This window comes from Panthera onca, chromosome B1, assembly GCF_046562875.1.
Source record: "Panthera onca isolate mPanOnc1 chromosome B1, mPanOnc1 haplotype 2, whole genome shotgun sequence".
NCBI classification, from domain to species: domain Eukaryota; kingdom Metazoa; phylum Chordata; class Mammalia; order Carnivora; family Felidae; genus Panthera; species Panthera onca.
Window position 1 is genome coordinate 72,750,293 of NC_138342.1, and position 18,963 is coordinate 72,769,255.

Here is an 18,963-nt window from a genome sequence, read left to right on the forward strand (position 1 = left end):
GCATGTTTACTAAAGAGAATATAGAATACAGAAGTTAAAAAATGTATCATACCGTCATATATAGCTTTATGAACATTTGTGCATATTCTCTTCCATATTACTTCCTTCTTTTTCTTTCTTTTTGATTACTGCATTTCTTTTATTTTATAATTTCAGTGTTTCTAGTGTTCCACTTCAAACATAGCCATTTCTTCCTCATAGTATATAAATTGCTACTTAAAAAATATGTATCTGTCGGAGCACCTGGCTGGCTCAGTCAGGGGAACATGTGACTCTTGATGTCAGGATGGTAGGTTCAAGCCCCATGTTGGGTGTAGAGATCACTTAAAAGTAAAATCTTGGGGGGCCTAGGTGGCTCACTCAGTTGGGTGTTTGACTCGGTTTCAGTTCAGGTCATGATTTCATGGTATGTGGGTTTCGAGCACCTGCATTGGGCTCTGTGCTGATAGTGTGGAGCCTGCTTGGGATTCTCTTTCTCCCCTTTATCTGTTTACCCCTCCCCTGCTCCTGCACATGCATGTGCTCTCTCTTTCTCAAAATAAATAAACATAAATAAATAAATAATTTTAATATATATATATATGGGTACCTGGATGGCTCAGTCAGTTAAGTGTCCAACTCTTGGTTTCGGCCCAGGTCATGATCTCATGCTTCATGGGTTCAAACCCCTGTGTTGGGCTCTGCACTGACAGCCTGCCTGGGATACTCTCTCTCTCCCTCTCTCTTTTCCCTTCCCACGCCCATGCTCTCTTTCTCTCTTTAAAAATAAATAAATACACTTTTAAAAATTAAATAAAAAATATATATGCTTTAAAAATTGTAAAGGTAATACATTCTCATTACTTTTTAGGAAGTCATGCGATACAAAAGTATATAAAGTCAAAAACATAAGTCACCCTGCCTTTTCCCAGACCTATTTCCTGAGGAGGTACCTCAAATGATGTTTTGATTAAATACTCAAGCTTTTACAAAAGTAATTCTTGGGGTTAATTTTTCCCCTCATATCTGTAATCTAAGTTAGTAAAAATATATTTTCTCTAAAGTGTTGTTATTGATTTCTTTTCTAACTTTTTTCAGATTACTTTTTTGTGCTATGTTTTAAATAATTATGTATGATGAAATGTTGCTAAAACACTGGAATGTCAGTTCACCTTGCTGTGAATGAGTTGGAGGAAGATTTTATACCAAGGATATTGTTGGATTATAGTCATTCTTTGAATAGAGGCTAATTATGGCTTAGATTCTCTTCTTTCTTCACCTTTCTGAAAAATAAATGTTTTATTATGGGATAATTTTAGATCTACAGAAAGATACAAAGATAGTACAGATGATTCCTATATACACTTCACCCAGTTTTCCCTAATGTTAGTATCTTTTATAACCATGGTACATTTGCCAAAACTAAGAAATTAACACTGGAACAACACTATTAACTACAGACTCCATTTGGATTTTATTAGTTTTTCCATTAATATCCTTTTTCTATTCCAGGAACCAATTCAGGATACCTCACTGCATTTAATTACTTCATCTTTTTAATCCCATTGTTTCATTGCTCTCCAAGAAAGCTTGTGGGAAGAGAAAAAGGGGTTAGAGATAGCACATAGTGACACATTTGAGATCATCTTAGCAAAATGAAGCTATAATCATTGGGGTTTTGAGATTCTTGGTGGATGTTATTTTACTTAGTTATCCTGCCTTCTTCAGGCAGAAGTATTTGAGCTGTACCAAATGTCATGCATGAGTGGAAATCTTCATGGCATAATTTGAGAGATGATGTCAGACATGACTCCATTCTCAAAAATATCTCCTACCCCACCAACCTTCGCATGGAAATTACAGCAACAGGGATTTGATTACCACTCTGGACCACAGATACCTCTATATCTTTATTAAAAGTGCAAATCCTCTGGGGCGCCTGGTTGGCTCAATCAGTGGAGCGTGTGACTCTTGATCTCAGGGTTGTGAGTTCCAGCCCCCCACTGGATATAGAGATTACTTAAAGAAAAAAAAATCTTTTAAAAAAAGTGTATATCATCTTCACATTAATTTATCAGGTCAGTTTCTTTGGTGGGTTGTCGGGTAAGCTGATATAAGCGAACAAGCTTGGGTAGGTATGCAAAGGAGATGCTCGAAGACTGGTTTGGCCACATAGGGAACAACGCAGAACACATTCGAGTTACGGTGTCAAAGGAAATCAGAGTATACTTGTGGGCACTGAGAGCCTAGCGGTGTGTATATAGGGGTAGTTGGAAGGCAGGAAACTTGGAGAGAAGGAAAAGTGAAACTTTAGAGGAGAAAATAAATTTCCTCCTGATGTGTGAGATGTGATAGGAAAAGACAAATCCAGCCTTCTTCATACCTTTCCTGCAGCTGAATCGGTACTATGCAGAACGTAATACAGGGAACACCTGTATTAGAAATCACCTGCTTTAAAACAATGGTGATTCTCAGACCCCAGTACCAAAAATTCATTTAGTAAGTCTGGAAGAGGGCCCAGAATCTGCATTTTAAACAAGTTCACCCAGGGATCTTATGCATACTAAAGCTTGAGAGCTAAGTTCTAGGCAATTTCTCTTAAAGGGTAAGGACTATATCCGGCTTATTTTATTAGAATCTTTTTTAGCACCTAGTGCTCAATACTCAGTAAACCTTGAATTGAACAGCTCAAGTGACTGCATACCAGAAATGTGAATGTGTTTTCTCTTAATCTCCATGGATTTGGACAATGGTTTTTTGAGTCTTTGCTTTTGTATGGCCAGTGTCTAGTCCTACTTCAGCTAAAAAGCATCTTAATCCTTTTCTTTGTTTCCCTGAAGAAACTACTTCCCTCCAAGCATTACATTATGTAGTTTAGATAGAGTTAAATCTAATCCCCAGTTCCAGAAGTGGGAATGTTATCCAGGCCAGCCTTCAAAGTATAAGGAATTCTCCTGGCCACAATGATTTGCTCAGAGGTGTGCATACAACTGAAGCTGAGACGGGGAGTCAATCCTAGCACTATAGTAAACTCTTTCTTCTGGGATTGTTAAACTGTAATCATATAGCTTGAAGTCAACACAGAGCTAGCTGCCTGAGAATGAAGCCACCAAAGAAGAAAATAGAGCCAGGGATGCCTGGGTGGCTCATTCGGTTAAGCCTCTCTTGATTTTGACTCAGGTCATGATCTCACAATTAGTGAGATTGAGCCCTGCATGGGGCTCCCTTGCTGACAGCATGGAGCCTGCTTGGGATTCTCTCTCTCTCCTCTCTCTTTGCCCCTCCACCACTCATGTTCACTCTCTCTCTCTCTCCCAAAATAAATACACTTTTAAAAAGAAAAAAAGAAAAAAAGAAAAGAAAATGGAACTTAAAGATTGATGAGAAAGACAGTATGCTGAGGACATCATTTGAGTGCCTTGATCAAGCCTTGCCTGAAGTTTACAACTTGAACTTCCAGGTACTGGGTCAATTAATCCTCTTTCTAATTTAAACTAAATTGAATTGGCTTTCTCTTGCTTACAGCAGGAGTCCTGACACATAGCTTTTATATTGCCCTCCACCACTTGACATCGTGAATGAACAACTTTGAGTCTTGGGCTTTCCCTAACACTCTGCCAATGCTAAATATAATAAATATAATTTCACAACATGGCTCAGGCCTGTCAGACTTCTGTATTTCATTTGCATGGGTGTGATTTATTTATTTACCTTTTGCATTGGTGTGATTTAAATCCCATCAGAGCAGCCTTTATATAGTTCTGAGCATGAAATGAGTGCTCTATCAAGTTAGATGGGGATATTCTAGATGTCATCTTTCCCGGAAAATTTCCCTGACTCCCACACTTCCGTATATTCTAGGTTAAGAAGATCTCTTTTAGTTTCTATGCTTACCCTTATTCCAGCCCCCTTTTGTCTGTTGTAATTGTTTCTTACCTGCTTTCCCAAGTGGAGTTCCTCTTGTCTTTTTTTTTTTTTTTTTTGTAATCTCCAACACCCAGCCCAGTGCTTTTGCACAGAGTAGGTACTTGACATACAAGTATTGAATGAATGGATGAATAATGAATGATGACAATTACACAAATCAGGGGAAACTTATTCCTTTCCCCATACTTTCACTAAGAAAGCTGCAGCAAATCAGTAACTACATTTAAGGCTTCTGCTTATCGATCTTTTTGCCTTATCTTCCATTCTATGACGCATGCGGAGAAGGACATTGATCAATTATTCAAAAGCTGGCCACCAGGTGTGAAGGGTTGAAAATATAGAAAATAAAGAACAATTGAAGAGGCCTGAAGTTATCTCGGGAAAGGAAGATTTGGAGTAGAAAACAAAACTGTCTTCAAATACTTGAAGTGGGTGGGAACCAGGGCAATAATCAGGCCAATAAATTCTGAATGAAGTTCTTCTACAGTAAAGAATTCTAACGATCAGGCTTCAGGACTTCCTTGAGCTTCCCATTCCTGAGGGTAATCCTGTAGAGCCTAAATATCATTTGGTGGAGAATCTATAGAACAGTAGACAGTGGGGGGGGGGGGGGGGGGAGGGTCAGGAATTCAAATACCTGCCTTTACAAAGGTCTCCTGCCACCCAGAGAACATTACGTTTTAGAATCTTTTTTAAGAATTCTAAGAATATTAGGGGCACCAGCATGGCTCACTCAGTTGAGCGTCTGAATTCAGCTCAGGTCATGATCTCACGATTTGTGAGTTAGAGCCCCACATCTGGCTGGCTGCTGTCAGCACAGAGGTCGCTTGGGATTCTCTGTCCCCCTCTCTCTCTGTCCCTCCGCAATACATGCACTCCCTCCCCAAAATAAATAAAAACTTAAAAAATAAATGAACTCTAAGAATCTTGGAATCTCTTAAAACTCTTTTTTAATGTATATATAATTCCACTAAACTTTTGCTTCTTGTATAATGAAACATTTGCAGATGAAGAATTGTATCTTCCTTCTGTTCCAGTGCTACACTGATGGACAAAGCGTTTTTTGTAGCCCAAATGCATGGCTTTGCATTTGGTTAGAAATGGGCTCAGAAGCATGGGATTATCCTACATATGTCCTGCATTCTAGTCAACCCCAATCTTAGGACTTTATCAGTGTAAACTTTGGTCAAGTATGTGTGCATGTTTGTGTGTGTTTTTGGATAATTTTTGCTAATCATCCTAGGTGGTGACTGATTAATTAAGGATGCAAGCTCTCCTGTAAGAACCAAAGGCTTGGAAAAGGGTAGTTATAGACCACCAGCATCAGGATCTCTCAGGATGTTTCAAGAATGCATATTCCTAGGTTCTACCCAGGCTTACTAAATGAGATTCTTTGGGGGTTAGGCCCAGGAATCTGCATTATAACAAGTATAGGGGAGGAAAACGAATTTCCCCCTACCCTTCTGAGTTCTTAGCTGAGATCACTGTAATAAAAGATGGATTGACAAGAGAAGACCAAACAGGAGGTTGTTAACATGCATATTTCACATATACCCTGGGGAGATTCTAGGGAAAAAGGAATAACTCACAGAGGTAGCTTTAGAATTTAGACTTACATACCATTTTAATAGGGAAAGGGAGAGGGAGATGCAGACCTTAGAGGAGAGAGCAAATTATTTTTAGCAAAGATGAGTGGGCCTTTAGAAGATGGAAAGTAGGATACTTTATGACCAAGTATGTCTGGGTGTGCTATCAAATTTAATCTATCCTCTCCTGTGAGCAGAGTCAATTCTTCCTGGGTGATGAAACTTCCAGGAAGTAGATTTATAACAACTGAACCCCTTTTGGAGGTGCTGTCTTTAGACAGATAAGGGGAGTGGAGAAAAAGTCTTTCCATACATCTCCCTGCATTTGCTGTTTTCAAGTGCTTACAGCCCAAAAGAATCAACATGCCAAAGTGGCATAATTTGTGGTGACCTGTCCCAAATTCCTACAGACATATTTTGGGGTGGCATATTGTTACCCTTCACAAGCAACCCCAGGTACTAACTGTGAATGCTGAAGTTTGAGGCGCATGACTTTAGGAGGTAGCGGGACAGTGAGAGGAACTTCTTTCTCCTGAAGACGAAAGTTCTCTTTTTGGGTAAAACTACTCTGTTCTCAAATGTCAAATGACAGACTGTCCATTAGGGAATAGGTCAATTGAATTTTTTCATTGCTAATTCTCAGAAAATATATGACTTTAATTAAAATTATAGATACCCAATTATATTTTAACTATTCATGGGGTTAAAAGATATTTAAAATTATATAATCATACAGTTTCATACATGTTAAATAATGCCTTTGGTTTAAAAAGAAATCAGGGACCACACATCATACAAAAGGTAATTATGTAAAGGTGTGGAAGTATTATCTGACCTTATTTTGCAATATATATATATATATATATATATATATATATATATATATATGGTATATATATCAAAGCATATTGCATATATTTTGCAATATATATAATATATATATTATATATATATATATATCAAAGCATCATATTGTACACCTTAAACTTACATAGGTTATATGTCAATAATATCTCAATAAAGCTGGGGGAAAAAATCAGAAGAAAAAATCAGCCTTGACCTATTTAGAGTCTTCAAATAATATTATTAATTAATATTTTCTTTTTTTAATGTTTATTTATTTTTGAGAGAGAGAGTACATGCTTGGGGTCGGAGGGGGAGGGGCAAAGGGAGAGGGAGACAGAGAATCTGAAGCAGGCTCTGCATAGGACAGCAGAGAGTCCTATGCAGGTCTTGAACTCACAGTCCACAAGATCATGACCTGAGCCAAAGTTGGACGCTTAACCAACTGAGCCACCCAGGCTCCCCACATTAATTAATATTTTCAAACATTTGTATGATAATCATGAAGAATGAGAAGTATGGGAAAGTAAATGATTTGCCTTATAAGCTCATGATAAAAAAAAGTCTTATACCTACACTGGAAACCAGGCCAAAGGTACAGTGGAAAAGATACATTACTTCTCATTTTATGCAGACACATTGCATCTCCAAATGGGCTCTATTCCAGGTCATAGAAAATAAGTTATGCTAGGAGCATCTGGCTTGTTCTGGCTTCAGTGGAGCATGAGACTCTTGATCTCTGGATTGTGAGTTTGAGCCCCATGTTGGGTGTAGAGATTTCTTAAAAATCATTTAAAAATCTTTCAAAAAAAAATAAAAGAAAAGAAGTTATGCTGTACTCAAAAACAATTCCTGAAATTTACATTTTGTTTGATTTGAGACATACCTATTCACCTGGAAATATCTCCAGGTAAGTAGCCTTTGGAAAAGATTGCTACCCATAAACTGAGACATCAGATATACACTCTCTAGTAATGAATACAAAATTTAAAATGAACACCAAAAGCCTTCTGGAACTTTAAATGAAAAGACAACTTTTATTAACCACAGTGACATTCTTGAGACCTAGCATTTTAAAGAAGCTCAGAATAGCTAATCCACCTGAATCTCAGGATTATGTTTCAAAAACTCTCATGTTCTGAGGCGCCTGGATGGCTTAGTTGGTTAAATGTCCAACTCTTGATTTTGGCTCAGGTCATGATCTCACAGTTCCTGGGATCGAGTCTTGCACTGGGCTTCATGCTGACAACATGGAGCCTGCTTGGGATTCTCTCTCCCTCTCTCTCTGCCCCTCCCCCACAGGTTCTCTCTCTCTCTCTCTCTCTCTCTGTCACTCAAAATAAATAAATAAACTTTTTTTTAAAAAAGAAGATTTGATAAATAGGAATGCTATAAAACCTTCTGTCTTTAGAATTAAAAATCAGGAATGTCATTCTGTATTGTGTTGATAAAATATAAGAGGTAAATATAGAATTACATTCAACTTCATTTCTCCAGTGTACTTTAGATAATGTGTTGTGATTTACAATTTTAAAAATTCTTTTACTGAGGTATAATGTTTGTGTGTATATGTATATACACACTTACATATGTATATATGTATATATACATATATAAGTGAGCATATATTACATTAATCATAAATATGCAATTCAATGATTTTTTTATTAAATATACACTCAGGTAACCTCCATCCAGATCAAGATATAAAAAAGTTTCAGCTCTCCAAAAAGTATAACTTTTATTGCATTTTAAAATGATATATATAAATTATAATTCAAATAAATGAAATATATTTAACTATTTGACATGTGTTAAAAAGAAAACATAGTCCCCAGTGGCATGACTTAGGTTAATGTCCCAAGTCAGTAAACCAAAACTTAATACCTAACCTAACTACAGTTTCAACCCCCTAGAAATGTAACCTTCAGCCAGTCAACATGGGAATTTCCTGGTCAGCGCTAGGACATTTACTGACAAACCCCACTCCTTTCCCCTTAGGAGGGCGACCTTGCCTAAAACAATGGATTTTTTTCTGTAGCCCTTTATAGCTCCCTTCTACTTGGTAGATGGGATGCTACTTGATTCATGAATCTACTAATAAAGTCAATTAGATCTTTATAACTTACTAGGTTGATTTTTTGTTATTTAACACGTTAAAATATATAAATGAATGTATCATACATTACTAAAAACTTGAAAAATTAAAAGAAGAAAATAACCATCCATCGTTTTACTACCTTAATGAAACTACTTTGATTTCTGATCATTTCATTTGTTAGAAAGAAAACTGGAGGCCCAAAATGGCATCACTTAGGTTAAAGTCCCGAGTCAGTGAACCAGGATTTAATACCTAACCTAACTGCAGTCTCAACCCGCTAGGAATGTAACCTTTATTAACCAGTCAGCATAGAATTTCCTGGTCAATACTAAGACATGTGCTGATATATCCTTTATCCTCCCCTTAGAGGGCAACCTTGCCTAAACAATGCGTTACTTGCTAATAAATTGCTTTCTGTGTGTGTGTGTGTGTGTGTGTGTGTGTGTGCCCTCTCTCTGCCTTTAAAAACATTTCTCTTGTTTAGCTCAGCGGAGCTCCCCTCTACTTGCCCGATGAAATGCTGCCCAACTCATGAATTATTTAATAAACCTGGTAGATCTACAAATTTACTCAGTGGAATTTCGTTTTTTAATAGATTCAAGTCTTTTTTCACATATTTTCAAAACATTATGACCGGAATGTATATAAAATTTCAAATCCCACTTTTTTTTTTAACCTGACATCATGTCATATGCATTTTCCATGGTGCTTCATAATTCTTTGTAATTATTTGCTTCCACATAATATTGCATTGAACATACTATAATTTTCTTAACCATTCCCCCAGCTGTTAGGAATAAAGTTTGTTCCAGCGTTTGCTCTTTGCTGTGATAAATATTTTTGTGTATACAGGTTTTTCAGTTTCCTAAAGGCTTTTCAATTATCCATTCTACTAAAAAGAAAGAAAACACATGTCTTTCTATTAGTACCTGTGCCAAGACATTAACTTTACTTGACTTTCTATTATTCAAAAATGTAGGCTTATAGTACACAAGTCTGAAAGGAACCTTGGAAGTAACTCAGTTCTGCCTAATTTCCAAAAAAGTTCTATAAGATAGTAACTTTAGTATGATCTTTAGTATGATCACTTCCACTGGTTTTAGAATTGCTATCACCATATTTCATATAGGGTCATAAAAGTAATGTGTAACTTTTTTTTAAGTAGGCTCCACAACCAACGTGGGGCTTGAACTTGACGAGGTTTTGGGGTAATGGTGGGGGTCTGGAGCTGATAAACAACAAAGAACAACAAAGACAAACAAAGAATTCTTGAAGACGTCTTTTGTGCAAAACCGTGATTTTATTAAAGCATGGGGACAGGCAGAAAGAGCAGCACTGGGGTTGTGAGGAGTGACTGGTTATATACTGTGGAGTTGGGGGAAATAAAGGCAAAAGGGAGGCCTCCAGAAGGACTTTGATATGCTAAAGAGGACTCCTAAAATACCTGAGGCCTTGCTATTGTCAAGCTAAGGTTGTTTTCGCTCTAGTAAGGGATTAATTAACATTATGACCATAAAGCATTCCTAAAGAAATGTTATACTGTGTATTTGACTCAAGTATTTGTCAGTTGGGCTGCAGGTTATAAGGAAATTTCATTTTACCTGCCATTTCCCTCTTGCCTTTGTTACCCATATCACTATGGAGGGGTGATGTTGGGGCTCCAGGAAACTGAATCTACAGGTTTCCGGAGATTAGGCTATTGATAGGATTGCCTTTTTCTTGTAATTTGCGAAGATGTTTGTAAACTGATGGAGACCCATGTCCTGTATGACTGTGATTTGTATCAGTTAACCATTTGTTTTCTTTCCTTTCCTTCGTCTTCGGGCATCCAGGAGTGCCTGAGGAATATCACACACATTCTACCTGGTGTGTGTGTGTGTGTGTGTGTGTGTGTGTGTGTGTGTGTGCGCGCGCGCGCGCGTGTGCATGCGTGCGTGCATGCGCTAGCTTGCACTTCATCCTCAGCCCGCCCCTTACTACCTCAACAAACTCAAGACCCGGAGATCAAGAGTCACATGTTCTACAGATTGAGCCAGCCAGGCACCCCATTATGTATAACTTTTTGAGCCAGCCTCTCCAGCGTCCTTATATGAAACCATTGCCATCACCCTACCCCCACTCTAGAACCTTCTATCTACTGATTTGAGTTCATTTGCCACTCTTCCTGTTTGTGCTCACTCTCTTCTGTTTCTCCCATCAGATCCTCCCCACCCTCTCCACTCTGCTGCCTGCCCACCTGAATGGACTAGTCAGTGCTTAGGTGAGGGGCGCCAACAAGGAGGAAGGAGAGGTAAGGGAGAATATTTACTCCCTTGTTTGCCTCCCTGCAGGGTCACTTAAAGTTGGTTCCACCTTTCCCTTGGAAGATCACAGTTCCTCTCAAAGTGATCCTCTCCACAAAACTTTTTTGAATTACTCTTTCTGGGTTTTGTGACCAATACTTCCCTGTGTCCCTTTGGGCCTAGGGATCATTGCCCCAGGAACCTACCCTGTCCTGGTTGCTTTCCTCTACACTTCTTCCCACACTTTTGAAAATGGTCCATTTGATCAACCTACTTGGCCTATTTTAATGTCATTGTGCCATCTGTTTCCTGCTGGATGTCTGACTCACTCTGTATACATTCAACAAATGCAACCCAGACAGTCACAAAACTGAAGTTGTAACTACTTGCTTTCTTGATTCTGATAGTTAAATGGTTCAGAAAATAGTGGTATTTTCTGTATTCAACACTGCGTTGCTCAGATACTTCACAATCCCCATCAGAATGAGAAAGAAACTTCACTATTAAACTTCAGTGAAAAAGTTCATCTTCAGTGGCTTATGAACTGAAGGAGTTATGTACTGCTTTCTTTTAAGGTTCAGATTTTTATCTCATGAAAACTCTCATGTTAGATATATCTGTGCCAGAGCAATTAAAAAAATTTTTTTGAATGTTCATGTATTTTTCAGAGAGAGACAGAGCGTGAGCCAGGGAGGGGCAGAGAGAGAGGGAGACACAGAATCTGAAGCAGGCTCCAGTCTCTGAGCTGTCAGCACAGACCCTGACACAGGGCTCAAAGCCACGAACCATGAGGTCATGACCTGAGCTGAAGTCCTCAAGTAACCAACTGAACCACCCAGGCAGCCCTGTGCCAGAGCTATTTTAATAATAGGATGGGGGTGCCTGGCTGGCTCAGTTGGTAGAGTGTGTAACTCTTGATCTCGGGGTTGTGAGTTCAAGTCCCGTGTTGGGTGTAGAGATTATTTAAAAATAAAGCCTTTTTAAAAAATTCTCTATTAAAAAATAACAATAGCATGAATAAACAGTATAAGAGCTTAGATATGTATTTTCCCTTGGTGGATGCTCAATACCTAGCAGTCTATGGATGAAATAAGAGCTCTGGGAATTAAAACTTTTTTAAAATAAAGAGTCAACCTCTCAGAGTGCTCACGTTATTCCATATCTATAAGACAAACTCATGTAGAAACTGAAATAATTCTTCCAAGCCTTTGGGAGCATTATTTGGCAAGTTACTGTCTGGCGTGTTTAGTCTGACTTTTCATAGAGAAAATGCTTTTTGAATATTAAGGAGGTCCTGAAGGGATTAAGGCAGAATTGTTAGGTTAATTATTTCCTTGTAGAAGTAATGTTTCAAACTTAATAAATGGAAAAAGCGAAGGGGCTCAAGGGTTAACTCAAGCCATTATATCATTTTCTTGATAAGCTTCTTCTTCTGACTTTCAGTTGGACTTATTTTGCTTTTACAGAGGAGAGGGTGTGGATCAGGAAGTTTAAAAAAAAAAAAAAAAAAAAAAGACATGAAGGGCTGCACCAAGGCCAAGAAAAGCTTGGGCTTCCTCACCACATATTGAGCAATCGTCTCTCTCTTCTCATTCTTCAGTCCCTTACTGGTCTCATCCATTCTGTGTCTGCAGTTACCACTATCACAGATGAGTCCCTAATTCAGTCTCTAGCACAGACCTATCTGAGCTCCAGACCCACACATACAACTATCTTCTTGACTTTGCCAAGTGGAGTATCTCAAAATACCTGGAATTTGTGATCTTCTTTCCTATGCCCAGGTTTGCTCCCCCTCCTGTGCTCTCTGCATCTTAAAACGACACCATCCTCCATTCAGTTACACCAGCCAGATACCTAGGGGTTCACCCTGGACACGTCCCCTCCTAACTCCTCATCCACTTTTTCTCCAAAATATACCTCAAACACATCCACTCTGTCCTTCTCCGGGGCCAACTCCCCAGTCCTGGGGCCATCACCTCTTGCTCTTGTCCAGAGAACAGCGGTCACCTCCTAACTGGTTTGTCTGTCTACTCTTCCAGTCCTTTCAACTAGTTCTCATGCTACACCTCAAATGACTGTTTTGAAATGCAAATATGTTTGTTAATACACACACACACACACACACACACACACACACACACAGTGCTTTCCTTCTTCAATAACACTTCAGTAAATTCCTTTTTCCTTTAGTATAAAAATCAACAATTTTAACATGGCTTATGAATTTCTGCATGTTTTGGTCCTGTCCTACTTCTTCAAACCAATCTTATTTCCACTCTACCATCTACTAACTGAATAACCTTGAATAATAATTACTTAATTTCTGTGTGTTCCAGTTTCTTCATCTGTACAAAATAGGAATAAAGATAGTATCTACCTCCTAGGATTGTTGTGAGAATCAGTGTAAAGTGCTTAGAACTTAATAGGTACTCAACAAATGTTAGTTCTGAATAGCATGTCTTAGCTTCTTCCATCTCACTGATGGTCTTTCCTCAAAGGTGTCATACTTCCTTCTACCACAGTACCTTTGCACAATGTGTTCACTGTTTGGAGCACTGATCTTTCCCATTGTCACCTGGCATCATTTCCTCTAGGAAGCTTTATGATCTCATTAACCTGATAAGTCTTTCTATTACATGGTATCACAGCAACATATACCTTTCCTTAATAGCACTTACTATATTTTTACATTTATTTCAGTGATCATATGACTAATGCCTCCTTCTCCCCCTCTCTCTCTCCTGAAGTCCATGAAGGCAGGGTGGGGCTGGTAGGATCGGTTTTTCCCTCTTAATGCTGTATCCTCAGGCCTCTAGCATCTTACCTGACACTGGACAGGCATTCGATAAACATAAGTTGAATGAATGAAAATGAATTTCATTGTACACTGACAAGAGCTCCAAGGCCATGGGGCTTTAACATGGTCTGCAGCTTCCTTTCCCCTCGAATAGACAGCAGCACTTGTGTCAATGAGTTAGAATGGGTGTTTCTCGGGGAAGCTCTACTTGACCATGGACTCCCTATTTTCTCCAGGACAATGACAGTTATCCTTTTCTCTGTGCATAGGTCATCCCTAAGAGGACTACTCTCTACTAGACATATGGTTCCAAAACCACGCCTCTTAATGAGGCCAAGCCTAAAAGTACAAAACAGTAACATCCCCTTAAAGAATTTTCACAGGAGAGTTTAGCTATTAAAGTTCACTCTTAACCAGGACATGTCAGACGAATTGTTTCCTGGCATCTTTGATTTTCTTCTTCTCAGGCCCGGTTCTGGTTTGGTGTATGTTAACTTGCTTCTTTCTAGTGCTACACAAGGGTGAAATAATAATAATAGCTCATATCTACTGGGTGCTGTTGTTTGCTATTGCAGGCATCACACCAGGCATTCCCTATACAGCTGACCCTTGAACATCACAGGTTTGAACTGTGCAGGTCCACTTATATATTGTTTATATATATATATATATATATATATATATATATACATATATACATATATATGAATACAGTACAGTACTGTAAATGTATCTTCCTTATGATTTTCTTAATATTTTCTTTTCTCTAGCTTATGCTATTTTAAGACTACGATATATAATACATGTAACATACAAATATGTGTTAATCAACTACGTCATCGGTAAGGCTTCCAGTCAACCGTTGGCTATTAGGAGTTAAGTTTTAGGAGAGTCAAAAGTTTTACGTGGATCTCCGACTATGACGGGGATCAGTGTATGGTTTGTGCGCAGGCGTGCAAGCGTACCTGGCTGTGGGGGGCCCAAACAGACCAGGTTCAGCCACTCACTGGGGACAAAATTCAAAGGCAGAGAGAACTGGGTGGTGAAACAAGAAAGGAATTTACTTCAGTGAGGCCAACACTGGGAAGACAGCAGACCAGCATCTCAAAGACTGTCTCCAAAGTGCCGAAAATACTTCCAGGTTTATATAAGGAAAATGTGGGGCAAAGGTGGGTGGGTTTGTGCAGGTGGGCAGTGAAGGCCAAATCAATCATCGTCTTGGAGTCAATCACAGGTGGGGGCTTGCTGGCTCAGGGCAATTTTTATTGCTCGAGGGAGTTATTTTGGTTCTCATCAGGGGATGCTTTGCCCTCAGGGTCTTCCGCCTGGGCCAAGAGACAAGCTGGAAAGAAGAACCCAACTAGCAAGTCTGAGTTCAAATGGAGCAGCTGAAGTCTTCTTTCAAGTGCCCCTAACCCCTGCATTGTTCAAGGGTCACCCATATATTTTATTTCACTAATTCTTAATTAGAGGGAAAAAAATCCTCTCAGGTAAATGCTATTATCTTCATTTTACAGTTGAGAACATGGAGGTTCAAACAGATGAAGAAACTTACCTAGTATTATAGGGCCAGTGGAACCAGAATTTGAATCCTGGTAGTCTGATGCCACAGCCCTTTATGTGTTGAACCACATTGCCTTAGGCACAGCTAGTAATCCTAACTCATTAGTTCCTCATCCAGTTGGGTAAGCTACAAAGACTACTCACATTGTCCCATTGTCCTCATAAACCTCCAAACATGTTGTGAACATGGACATCATTCATCTTGGGATCAGACAGCAAAGTTACTCAGATTCACAACAAAGCACATCTTGATCTGTGATTGGTATATCATGAGTGCTCACACAATGTAGGTGCTCAATAAATATTTATTGAGTGACTAAATGGATTACAGCAGTTACACCTTCATATACCCTTTAATTGGGTTATGAATATTTTCCCACACAATTTCTCCATAATTCAGGGTTCTCTTCAAATACAGAGTGAAGGATTTCCTTCTTAGTTCATTCTTTGTGGTCCAGACAACCTGATCCTAAATGCACGACCCTGAAAACCATCCATTTATCCATTGTAACTATTTGTCAACCAAGTTACAGGGTGTCTTGCCTTCACCTTAATGGAGAATGGACTTATTTTTCTCTGATGACCATGCAGCCTGGCATCTCTTCTGTCTTCTCTCCTTTCATAGTCAGGCCTGTTCAATATTTCTTTCTATGATGCTCCACACAGGCAGGCGAGTTTCACTTGTTACTCTTCCTGTAATTGTTACCTGTCACTCTTACACCCAGCAAGCCTTTCTCTCCCAAGCCCAACCTACATTGTACTATAACAGGTACCTTGCCTTCAATTCCAAACTGACTGATTTTTAGAAACCATTTCATTCTGAAGTAAACTCTGTCATTGTAATCAAAAGTAGTCCTTTTCTCTTTTATTAAAAAAAAAAAAAAAAACAAGCCCCATTTGGAGTGCCTAGGTGCCTCAGTTGGTTAAGTGTCCGACTTTGGCTCAGGTTATGATCTCACAACTTGTGGGTTCAAGCCCTGCATGGGGCTCTGTGTTGACAGCTGGGAGCCTGGAGCCTGCTTCGGATTTTGTGTCTCCTTCTCTCTCTGCACCACCCCCACGCCCACCCCACGCTCTGTCTCTCTCTGTCTCTCAAAAAAATAAATAAATGTTAAAAATTTTAAGACATATTCATTGCATACAATTTTTAAATTCCACATAAACCCCCCAAAATAACTACTACACTCACTAGATGACATTTAAAGAGCCTGTACTAAAAAAATTTTAAAAAAATGAGTCTGTACTATATGTTAATTGCTAAAATAACAAAATTACATTACTATTCCAATTTTACAGATGAGGAAATTTCACCAGGGTCTGAAAAGACTTCCTTAAGATGCTTAACTGGTATTTGTGAGTCTGGATTTACACCCAGATCTATCCACTTGTAAAGCCAGCAATCTCTACCACTGACAACATCTTTTTAAAGGCCAATTCTGTTGTATAAGCTGTACCAAAAGACTTAGCAGTGTCGTCCCTACTATTGGATTTTTTGTTAGTTTCCAACCTTTTAATAATATTTAGAAATGGCAGTTTGGTAACATCTGACTGGCTCAGTCAGTAGAGCATGACTCTTGATCTCAGGATTGTAAATTTGAGCACCATGTTGGGTATAGAGATTACTTAAAAAAAATAAACTCAAAAAAAAAAGAGATGGCAGTTTGATAAACATTATAGTTAAATCTTTTCTTTGAAGTAAAGATAGCATTATCTTTCCTCTAGAATACATAAGTAATTTATTCTTATTATAAACAATCAAAGAACACATGAAATCATAAGGGAAAAGAAAACACCATCTGAAATTCTACCATCCTGTAATAACCACCATTAACATTTTGCTGATCACAATTTTGTATCTTTTTTATGTGCACCATGTATAATTTTACATAAGTGGGATCTTATGTCTTTCCCTCTTTTCTTTACTCCCTAACTCCTACTCTCACAAATCCTTTTTTTAAATTTTTTTTAAACGTTTATTTATTTTTTAGAGAGAGAGAGAGAAAAAAAAACACCAGTGGGGGAGGGACAGAGAGGGAGACACAAAATCCCAAGCAGGCTCCAGGCTCTGAACTGTCAGCACAGAGCCTGCCATGGGGCTCAAACCCATGAACCCTGAAGATCATGACCTGAGGCTAAGTCGGACACTTAACTGACTGAGCCACCCAGGCACACACACCACCCCCCCAATCCTTTGTAGGGATCAAACTCACAAACTGTGAGATCATGACCTGATCCAAGTTCAAGAGCCAGACACTTAACCAACCGTGCTACCCAGGCACTCCTGCACTCTCACAAATCCTATTCATAGAAATAGATGGGATGTTCATTATTTATTTTATGAAAATGAGATTGTTTATTATACTAAAAGAAGGAAAAGAGAAATCACTTATTTCCAATGTGCTCTCTTAGCTTAAAAGTAAATCATGAGGGGTGCCTGGGTGGCTTAGTCAGTTAATTGTCTGACTCTTGATTTTGGTTCAGGCCATGATCTCATGGTTCCTTGAGTCTGAGCCCCTCATCAGGCTCTGTGCTGACTGCGTGGAACCTGCTTGGGATTCTCTCTCTCCCTCTCTCTCTGCCCCTCCCCAGCTCATGCTGGCTCTCTCTCTCTCTCTCTGTCGTTCAAAATACATATAAATAAATAAATCATGAAAATTCTTCCAAGACTACTAGTATAGATCTAACTCACTCTTTTTGATGACTCCCTAATATTCCATTGGCTATGCTACAGTTTATTCAATCACTCTCCTATTAAAGGAAATTTCATTTAGTTTTCTTTCTTTCTCCTGCCAATCCAAGAAAGTTTTTAAAAAAATCCATATATAAATATCCTTACTTACAAATATGCCCTTACTTCTATGGAATAGATGCCCTGAGGTTACTTGTGTGACTGCTAAACCTAGGCCAGGGACTGGCAAACAAACTATGACCCATGAGTCAAATCTGGTCTGCCCCTTCCCCTCCATTTTTGCATGGCCTGTGAACTCAGAATGGATTATATATTTTTTAATAGCTGAAAAAAATAAAGAATAATATTTTGTGACACACAAAAATTATCTGAAATTCCAGTTTAAATGTATAAACAAGGTTTTACTGGACCTCAGTCATACTCATTTATTTATACATTGCTTGTGCTACTTTCGTGATACCATGTCAGAGTTGAATAATCGTGACAAGAACATATGGACTGCATGGTTAAGCGTCCAACTCTTGATCTCGGCTCAGGCAGTAATCTCATGGTTCGTGGGACTGAGCCCTGCGTCAGGCTCTGCACTATCAGCACAAGGCCTGCTTGAGATGTTCTCTCTCCATCTCTCTCTGTTCTTGCTTTGCGTGCACGCTCTCTCTCAAAATAAATACATAAAAATTCAAAAAAAGAATATATGGACTGCAAATCCCAAAATATTTATGTTATCTGGCTCTATATCTGGCCCTTCGGTATACAAAAGCTTACTGACCCCTGACCTAAGCAATTGATATACTTCTCTTATTGTTATTAGGTGGACAGGGTAATTATTTTAAAATACATTTATTTTATGGTATGAGATAGAAAAATCAATCGCTAAGGAATTTGGGGGAGGATTTAAAGCCATATTTGAATTGTACATATAGTGATTATTCCCTCCATATAAAAACTATTTTGATATTCAGATTTCAGTAATTACCAGCATAGGTATAATATCTGGGGTGATGGGAAGATACATTCTCTGGACAGGTTGCAGTTAGGATATAGGACCTCTGTTTCTTTAACTGTCAAGTTCAGCTTATTCCTTCCTTCTTTGTGACTGTCCTACCCACAGTGCCTTTTAGCTGTCTAGGCATGGCCAGGCAACCAGCTGTTACTTTATACACCTGCTAAAATAAGCAAGGACTCACTGTGAGAAG

At 38.7% G+C, this 18,963-nt stretch overlaps 1 protein-coding gene across 2 annotated transcripts in view; it reads left to right on the forward strand.

Moving 5' to 3' along the window:
• LOC132692318 (uncharacterized) overlaps positions 1 to 18,963 on the forward strand; it is a 62,009-nt gene that overhangs the window by 33,034 nt on the left and 10,012 nt on the right. Inside the window, exon 4 of one of the 2 annotated variants that reach the window (XM_078445919.2) lies at positions 14,831 to 16,548. The exons of the other annotated variant lie outside the window; for it this stretch is intronic. Within the exon in view, the coding sequence (XP_078302045.2) occupies positions 14,831 to 14,879 (49 nt within the window). The 3' untranslated portion in view covers positions 14,880 to 16,548. Of the gene's footprint in view, positions 1 to 14,830; positions 16,549 to 18,963 lie in introns of those variants that run through there. 2 annotated transcript variants of the gene reach the window in all.